The sequence below is a fragment of the Macaca nemestrina genome, chromosome 7 (genome assembly GCF_043159975.1).
Source record: "Macaca nemestrina isolate mMacNem1 chromosome 7, mMacNem.hap1, whole genome shotgun sequence".
Lineage (NCBI taxonomy): Eukaryota > Metazoa > Chordata > Mammalia > Primates > Cercopithecidae > Macaca > Macaca nemestrina.
The window spans coordinates 158,240,876-158,249,289 of NC_092131.1; the positions used below are offsets into that span (position 1 = coordinate 158,240,876).

Sequence of the window (8,414 nt, forward strand, 5' to 3'; positions counted from 1 at the left end):
CCAATGGGCTGAGGACAGAAGCAGCTGCTACTCTCATCTGCCTTCCATCTGGTGGACCTAAGCCTAATCCCTGGGACAAGGATGGTGGGTGCCAAGGCCGGCCTCAGCCCCAGCACCTCCCTGGGCCTGGCACAGCAGCGCAGCGGAGGCAGCAGTGTCCTAGTGAAAAGCCCCTTCTGTCAGGTGAGAGGGTGCGAAAGGTAGAGTGGCAGAAGCTGGGGAGGAAAACATGCAGAAGCCAGTAAAAACGACAGGCTTCTTTTCTCCTCTAATGTCATTCTGGTACTTTGCCCCCGGGTATCTGTAAATGTCTCCCGCCATGGTCCCAGCCCCAGGGGTTTAGGTCTAGAGAAAGGTCAGATATCTCAAGCCTGCTTATAATGAAACCCCTACTAAGTTGTCAGTGGAAGGCAATCCCAAATGGCTGGAATCAGCTTGAAACAGAACCTGAGTAAAAGGAAGAAAGGGGAAGGAAATTTTGGAATTCAGCCTCCTGGGTTAACCTCACACATACATTAACATATGCCTTTCCTCAGCAAGTATCCACCTCGCTGCCTTGCATCTGCTCTACCCCCAGGTGTGCTGCTGTGGGCCTGCTCCTTGTGCCAGCTGCTGCCACTCTAGGTGGCCCTCTCTCACCGCATCCACTTGCAGCCGCCTGTTCTACATCCTCCTCCATGTGGGGGCCTCAGCAATCTGCTGCCTCCTGCTGTCAAGGACAGTAGTGGAAAGGGTGTGGGGCAAGACACACAGGGTAAGTGAGAGGGGGTCGGGTTGTCAAGTGGAAAGAGATAAAAGGAAAAACCCTAAGATAGAAGAGATTTTGGTTGGGGGCAGGAGACAAATGAGTGGTCATACCCATATAAGGAGGTACCTTTCCATGCATTATGACTTGTCCTGCCATTTCTCACACACACACTCCCAGATCCAGATGCCCTCGGGGTTGTGTGCCCACCTGTTTGGCCTCTCTGACTGTCCAGTGCTCAGTGGCTCTGGGGCTGTGTACCGAGTATGTGCAGGAACCGCCACCTTCCACCTGCTGCAGGCTGTGTTGCTGGTCCACCTCCACTCCCCCACCAGCCCGCGGGCACAGCTGCATAATAGGTTTGTGTGTACTTTCTGGGTGGGGAGGGGACAGAGGAGGGAAAGTAGACACAAGCTGGGTAAAGGAAATTCCGGAATGAAGTAATAGCACTGTAAAAAGACAGAAAACAGGTTTAAGTCCCTGCTTCTGGTGTACTTGCTGTATAACCTTGAGCCAGACACTTATCCTCTTTGTGCTCCTAGCATCTAAAATGGAGATAACAGTGGGGTTATCTTGGTAACGTAATCCTTTATAAACTGTAAAACATTGCCCAGATGCTATTATTTAAGTATCTTTGAGTTAGAATTTGGAATAAGGGGCAGTAGGCCTGTCCCAGCCCCCTCTCATTTGGGATTGGTTCCTCCTTAGTTGTCTCTTCTGTCCTCTTTCCTATATTTTTGGTTTCTCTTTTGCCTTTGCCCATAGGCACTCTTCACTGTCCTTTGCCTTTTCTTCTGAGTCTGGTTTTCTTTCTCCCTCCTAAGCAGCTTCTGGCTCCTCAAGCTGCTGTTCCTGTTAGGTCTCTGTGCTCTTGCCTTCTGCATTCCTGATGAGCATCTCTTCCCAGGTACTCTCCCTCCCATACTCTTGGCAGTAGTAGGCTAAGTTTTCTAAGATAACAAGTGGGTAACAAGAGGAGTAACGGCCGGGTGCGGTGGCTCACGCCTGTAATCCCAGCACTTTGGGAGGCTGAGGCGGGCAGATCATGAGGTCAGGAGATTGAGACCGTCCTGGCTAACATGGTGAAACCCCATCGCTACTAAAAATTCAACATATTAGCCGGGCGTGGTGGCACGCACCTGTAATCCCAGCTACTCAGGAGGTGGAGGCAGGAGAATCACTTGAACCCAGGAGGCAGAGGTTGCAGTGAGCTGAGATCACGCCACTGCACTGTAGCCTGGGTGACAGAGCAAGACTCCCTCTCAAAAAAAAAAAAAAAAAAAGTAACGACTTGACCACATTTTTCCACCGGTGCCCATCTTGCAGCGTGGCATTACATTGGCATCTGTGGAGGCTTTGCATTCATCCTACTGCAGTTGGTGCTTATTACAGCTTTTGCCCATTCCTGGAACAAGAACTGGTAAGGGGCACATAACCCTAAAGCCTCTTCCTGGGGAGGTTTCTAGTATTACTACAGGGAGAGGGGTGGGCAAAAGGCACGGCAGAACACTGGTCCCACAGCTTCCCACTGAGCAGTATCAAAAAAAGCTTAGGAATGTGACGACTGTGTGAGCCAAGTAGGATGGAGAGTCACAGCAGTCTTCTGGGAACAGGGGAATAGTTGGTAATGGGTAAAAGAGTTGGGAGCTCTGGCTGGGCCCAGTGGCTCTCGCCTGTCAAATCCCAGCACTTTGGGAGGCTGAGGTGGGTAGATCATGAGGTCAGGAGTTCGAGACCAGCCTAGCCAACATGGTGAAACCCCATCTCTAGTAAAAACAAAAATTAGCCAGACATGGTGGTAGACACCTATAATCCCAGCTACTCAGGAGGCTGAAGTAGGAGAATCACTTGAACCCAGGAGGTGGAGATTGCAGTGAGCCGTAACCGCACCACTGCACTCCAGCCTGGGTGACAGAGCAAGACTTCCATCTCAAAAAAAAAAAAAAAAAAAAAAAAAGGTTGGAGCTCCAAGCCATTGCCGACTTTCCACCCTTAGGCAGACAGGTGCAGCTCAAGACTGCAGCTGGTTCCTGGCTGTCCTGCTGGCCACCCTAGGATTCTACAGCATGGCAGGTGTGGGAGCTGTGCTCCTATTCCGCTACTATACACACCCAGCTGGCTGCCTGCTCAACAAGATGCTCCTCAGTCTGCACCTTTGCTTCTGTGGCCTCATCTCCTTCCTCTCCATCGCTCCTTGCATCCGCCTCAGTGGGTACATGCCCTACAACATTCCAGGTTTTGGGGGCCTTAAAAGCGTAGCAAGTTTCATTACCTCCCTAATCTCAATTAGTTCATAAAAGAATCTCTGCTTCCCTACCCCCACCAAGGGATGGGGAGACAAGTACAAGTGGGGGTAGAAATGGAGGAAATTGCCAGCTTGTAGACTAAAGCAATGATACTAACTCCCCAGAGCAACCCCGCTCTGGCCTTCTACAAGCTTCTGTCATCAGCTGCTACATCATGTATCTGACTTTCTCTGCGCTATCCAGCCGTCCTCCAGAGAGAGGTAAGGGACAGGACCTGGATTCTCCATGCTAAGACCTTTTTTTGCCCCTGCCAAATACCTAGCTCATTGTTGTTAATACCCATCTCTTCTGTTGTCCCTTCCCAGTAATTCTTCAAGGACAGAATCACACCCTGTGCCTCCCTGGCCTGAGTAAAATGGAACCCCAAACACCAGATACCTCTCTAGCAATGCTGAGTGCTGGCATCATGTATGCTTGTGTGCTTTTTGCTTGGTGCGTAAAAGTATCAAGGGTGGAGGTATGAAAGGAGGGTGCCCAAGACAGGGAAGGATGGTCAGGAGAATGTCTGGGACCATAGAGTTTAGAGCAAGACTAGAGTGAGAAAAGCTCTCCACAAACAGGGACAAATTCTAAGAATAGTACTTTGTTAGATGATCTGTATGAGATGAAGGGGGTGGGGGGAATGATTTGAGAATTTAAAGTATGTCCGAAGATCTTAGGGCTCTCCCATGAATAGAATTCCAAATCTTTGGTGGAAAAGGGCACAGGGAGTATGGTACCCTCTTGAGAATTACCAGTATGGACCAATTGGTAGTAAATGCCCCCAGATAATACCTATTTAACTAGACCAGCTTAAGAACTCTATTCTTTCTCAGCAATGAGGCCTCCTACCTGGCTGAGGTATTTGGACCCTTGTGGATTGTCAAGGTTTACCGCTATGAGTTTCAGGTGAGGATAAAGAGCTCAATATCCCAACACCCTCCCTCCCCCACACAAAGACACACACACATCCTACCAACCTCTACCCAGAATGCTGATTATAGCTATTACCTTTTATTGAGTACCCACAATGTGCTAGGCAACTGTGCTAGATACTTTTACATAATCTCATTTAATTTAACCCTCACAACAACCCTGTGAGGTAGGTATTTGCTCCATTTTACAAATGGAGAAATCGAGGCACAAAAGATTAAACATCTTACCAAAGTCCGCACAGCCAGTTATATGCTGGAGCTAGAATTTGAACCCAGGTGTGCCTCCACTTTTTAATACTAGACCAATCTTTTCACGAGGGAAGTTTCCTAGATTAACACCCTCACATCTTTTAAGACCATTCCAAAACCTGCGTTATGTTTTGCAGAAGCCCTCACTGTGTTTCTGCTGCCCTGAAATAGTGGAGGCAGACGAAGGTGAGTACCAAGTGAGAAACCGAAGAAGTGGTAGATCTCTGTGGAGTGCCGTAAGAACCCTCAAGAGCCTTAACAAAGGTAGCTGGGGGAGAGGAGAAGAGGTGTTTCAGCAGCACTGCTCCCAGCAGCCATTTCATCTCTCCAGGGCAAAGGGGTGGTGCTGCTAGGCCAGCTGACCAAGAGACCCCTCCAGCTCCTCCAGTCCAAGTCCAGCATCTTTCCTACAACTATTCTGCCTTCCATTTCGTCTTCTTCCTTGCCTCACTCTATGTCATGGTTACCCTTACCAACTGGTTCAGGTAAGATGGAGGTGGGCCTTAGATACTCTCCTGAAGAGCTATTTTACAGAAAGAGCAATTCAAGGGCATTACAGACACACATGGGTCTGCCATAATTGGTGAGGAGGTAGAACACGTCTAAAAGCTAAGGCCCTTCATACTCTCTAACCAGAGCCTTTGGTTACACAGCTATGAGGGAGCAGAACTGGAAAAGACCTTCATCAAGGGTAGCTGGGCCACCTTCTGGGTCAAAGTTGCCTCATGCTGGGCCTGCGTACTCCTCTATCTGGGGCTGTTACTGGCACCACTCTGTCGGTCCCCCACCCAGAAACCCCAGCCCCTTCTCTTGAGGCGCCGCCGCCACCACCGCATCATATCCCCAGATAACAAATATCCTCCAGTCTAAGTTCTTTTCACAAACTGGGGTTCCCCTGACATTGTACTCCTAGAGTTGGCTCAAGGGGAACTGTGCAGCCCAGCTCACTACCTCAAGGACACATGGGGAGTTATCTCTCTTTGGGCTGAAGTCAATACTATGAACTCGAAGAAGTGGTCAAATAGAGTCTAATGCGCTGGGCAGTGTCTGCCTCACTGGACCTACTGTTTCTGCATCCCACCTCAAGAGCCTAACACCCAAATCAGCAGCTCAGGAACCACTGCTGATCCCAGCAGACAGTGTGGCACCAGCCCTTTCCTGGCTCTTGGGCTGGAAGTGGGGGTGGGGAAAGACCAACAGGGACTGAAGACTCGGCATTGCCCTTGGAGAAAGGAAAATAAGCAGTTCAGCCCTGGGCACACGGATATAAGAAGCCCAGAACCACAGAACAAACCAGGGCATAGGAAGAAAGGAGCACAGAGCTACCCCAGGTTTTAATCCTGATCTTGAGGTCAAGGGAAGCGGGAAGACAAAACCACCCTCATTCCATGAGGAATGACAGAAGAGAATGTGAACACTTGACAGCAGCTGACCACGGGAAGTTGGTGAGCAGCAGGATTTTTTGGCCAACATTCAAGTAGACGAACAAACTGAGGAAGAATGAGGAAGAGAGGCATAAACACAGATCTTGCAGCCTTCACTCTTAGGCCAACTCCATCCTAGAGATGGTGTTCAAGGGTGGGGAACAAAAATCACAGAAAAGAAGTCTCTATGGTTCTTGGAGGACTCCTCTACCGCATATCCGGAGTACTTGTTTGGTTGTCATTGCATAATAAAAGGCTTCTGTGATGTTTCACTTATTAAGCCTGTATCCACAATCTGAGTCTAAAGAGTTCTCCCTTTTTGGTGGGAAAGGGCAGTCATTCCTCCAACCCCATCCCCCCAAGTCCCCAGTCAAACCAGGCGCTCAAGGAATTACAAAGCTACTTTTAATACTTTGGGGTGAGCCCCACAGGAATAAAAAACACTGGGAAGGGGTAACCCCCTCACCCCCGGGAGTGGCCCAGGGGGGGAGAGGCTACCTGAGGGGAAGGAAGCACAAAAGGGACCCGCTGCAGACTCAGGGCAAAGGGAATGCCATCGGTGCTGGGACCTGTGAGCACTACAGGAGGAAACGCGAGCGTGGTGGGACTGGCTCCAGGCACACAGGCGAAGGGCAAGAGGGTTGGACACGAAGCCACAAAGCTACTTGGGTTCCTCCTTCTTCTCGTTTGCCTTTTTCTGCTTCTGCTGCATGATCTCCGAGTCCCTGGGGGTAGAGATGATGGGGCACTGGGAGGTACCAGAGGGCAAAAAGGACAAGATGCAGGGGGATGAAGGGCACAAAGGATAAGATGGAAGTGGATGGGACTAAGTTCAGCGTTTGGCTGCTGTACTCCCACCCTAGGAGAACAAGAGGAAGAGAGCTGAGGCTCAAAAGGCAACCAGTCTCCATCTGGCTGTTGCCCAAGGGGTCAGAAGTCTGGCGACACAGGCCCAAGGCTCTCTATTCTGTGTTAAGTACCACACCCAGCAACACCAGTGAGTAGGTTGGGAGAAGGGAGGAAAACCGAACAGCAAGGAGGGCCAAAAGTACTGGGCTGCCATAACCACAACTGTATTTGAAATGTGAAGCTCCCTGCCCTTGCCCTTAAGGTCAGACCCAGGGACGCTCAGAAATCAGACTGAGGGCAGGCGCCCGCCCCCGTCCTTTCCTGTAAGGCTGTGAGCTGACAATTTGGAGGGTGGGGAGGAAATAAAACCCTAGAGGAAGCAATGCACTCTGCTCCTCACGACTAGTCCAGATTCAAGCCCTGAGGTAGGTCTCTCCTGCTATAACCCTTGGTCTAACCCAGGTCTCCACCGTCCCTTTCCCTCCCCTCCCTGGGGCTACCTCTGCTTGCGGGCGGCAGCAGAAAGCCCGTCATCTCGGCGCTTTCCCTTAACCGAGTCGCTCTGCTTTTTCATATTCTTCTGGCGGGCGAGCTCACGCTGGTTACCGCCTAAGGAAAGAAGATTAAAGGTGAGATGCGGGGGCCGCTCTGCCCACACACCGGCGACCCTTCTACCCCAGCACGGCCAGCAGCAGGATCCAACACCACTTCAATGCCCGGGCCCCGACAACGGCCCACTTCGAGGCCCAGGCTGCTTGGGGTAGGGGGGAGTGGCGAATCTGCCACGGGCCAGGTCAAAATGAGGAGCGGAGAAAAAGGGTCCAAGGGGCCAGCTGGAGGCATGTTTTGGGGCAGCGTGGGCCCCAAACAGCTGGCGGGGTGTGTGTGGACGGTTTGGGTCTCTATGGGGGATGGGTTGACTTGTAGAGTAGGGGGCTCTGGGCCTATCACCGGGGCGCTAGCCTTCTCCTCACACCGCGGAAGATCCGGGAGGGCCTATGCCTAACGCGGAGGGGTGGTCCCGTGAAGTGGCCGTAGGCAAAGGGCTCGATTTCCGGGCACCGAGTGTGAGGGTGGCTACAGAGCGCGCCCAGAGAAAAGGCCTCGCTAGGGAAGCTACCGAAGGTCAAAGCAGGCGACTCGGCGGTGGTGTTTAGAGTGAACGGAAAGAAAAGGGCAAGGAGAAGAGGGCTCGGTGCTCACGGGTCATGGCGACGGCAGCGGCTCCGACCTGCCTCCGTTACGTCCCCTCGTTCTGTCCGACGTTGCAGGTCCCGCCCCTTCTCGCAACGTAACGCAGTCGTTCCTTTCCTCCCCGCCCCTTCGTCCCGGGAGCCGGCTCCCATTGGACAAGAAAAAGCACGTGGGTCCACGGGTCGTGCTTGAGCCGGGGTGGGTAAGTGGCGGAGGGTCGCGGGCGGAGCGCTCAGCGTGGGGCGGGGCCTCACGAGTGAGGCGTAGGGATGGGCCTGGAGAAACTAGGCCGGGTCACGTGGGCAGGGTGGGGGTGGAGGGGTGCGGCTGGCGATGTGGCGCTCCTGTGGGCTCGAGCACGTGACCGTGCAGAGTGACCTCATGCGGGGACAGTTTGGGGTACTGACAAAGTCGCCCTGAAAGAAAGCCCGGAGACGGAGGGCGGGGTTTCAACCAGTTCTGTGTTACGAGTACTCTACGACTGAACTTGTTCTTAGGATCACCTCTCAGCCACTTATTTGGTCACGGGTTGTTCACAGCTCGCTTAAAATCAAGTACAAACACAACTTCAGAAACCCGCTTCTATTGCCATTGTCCCCTTCCACGCCCCTTCACTGTAGAAAATCGCAGCCACATCTGGTATTTCCTAAAACTCGTCCCTGCTCGTTTTCCCCCAGAAAGTTTAAATGTGCAGATGCAGCTTGGAAGTATTGGAGGACTCTAAAAGTCACAG

At 52.0% G+C, this 8,414-nt stretch overlaps 2 protein-coding genes across 5 annotated transcripts; one reads left to right on the forward strand and one right to left on the reverse strand.

Annotated features, from left to right (window-relative positions):
- The first annotated feature begins 54 nt into the window (after positions 1–54).
- On the forward strand, positions 55–5,875 carry LOC105491320 (serine incorporator 4). The gene is made up of 12 exons (XM_011757639.3): positions 55–183; positions 578–754; positions 926–1,104; positions 1,573–1,652; positions 2,072–2,165; positions 2,742–2,953; positions 3,156–3,251; positions 3,357–3,483; positions 3,867–3,939; positions 4,352–4,400; positions 4,546–4,699; positions 4,868–5,875. The coding sequence occupies exons 1-12, from the start codon at positions 82–84 to the stop codon at positions 5,082–5,084; spliced, it is 1,560 nt and encodes a 519-aa protein (XP_011755941.1). The 5' UTR covers positions 55–81; the 3' UTR covers positions 5,085–5,875.
- A 146-nt stretch (positions 5,876–6,021) lies between these two features.
- Positions 6,022–8,098, reverse strand: LOC105491311 (small EDRK-rich factor 2). Of its 4 annotated transcripts, none has more exons than XM_011757624.3 (3): positions 7,691–8,098; positions 6,988–7,096; positions 6,022–6,386 (listed from the first exon to the last, which is right to left on the reverse strand). In XM_011757624.3, exons 1-3 carry the CDS (start codon positions 7,695–7,697, stop codon positions 6,101–6,103), a joined length of 402 nt encoding a protein of 133 aa, XP_011755926.2. In that variant the 5' UTR covers positions 7,698–8,098; the 3' UTR covers positions 6,022–6,100. The 4 variants fall into 4 exon arrangements, with proteins under 4 accessions (XP_011755926.2, XP_011755909.1, XP_070923062.1 ...); XM_011757607.2 differs by having other exon boundaries at positions 6,022–6,363; positions 7,691–7,849; XM_071066961.1 differs by having other exon boundaries at positions 7,608–7,734.
- Positions 8,099–8,414: the final 316 nt, after the last annotated feature.

Excerpts from the sequence above, each read along its gene's own strand:
- LOC105491311 (XM_011757624.3), bottom strand. Across the intron at positions 6,387-6,987 it reads GCTGCCGCCCGCAAGCAGAG|TGCCCCATCATCTCTACCCC; the intron begins GTAGCCCCAGGG and ends GGTACCTCCCAG.
- LOC105491320 (XM_011757639.3), top strand. The coding sequence starts at position 82 with ATGGTGGGTGCCAAGGCCGGCCTCAGCCCCAGCACCTCCCTGGGCCTG. Across the intron at positions 1,653-2,071 it reads TGATGAGCATCTCTTCCCAG|CGTGGCATTACATTGGCATC; the intron begins GTACTCTCCCTC and ends CCCATCTTGCAG. Across the intron at positions 3,484-3,866 it reads GCTTGTGTGCTTTTTGCTTG|CAATGAGGCCTCCTACCTGG; the intron begins GTGCGTAAAAGT and ends ATTCTTTCTCAG.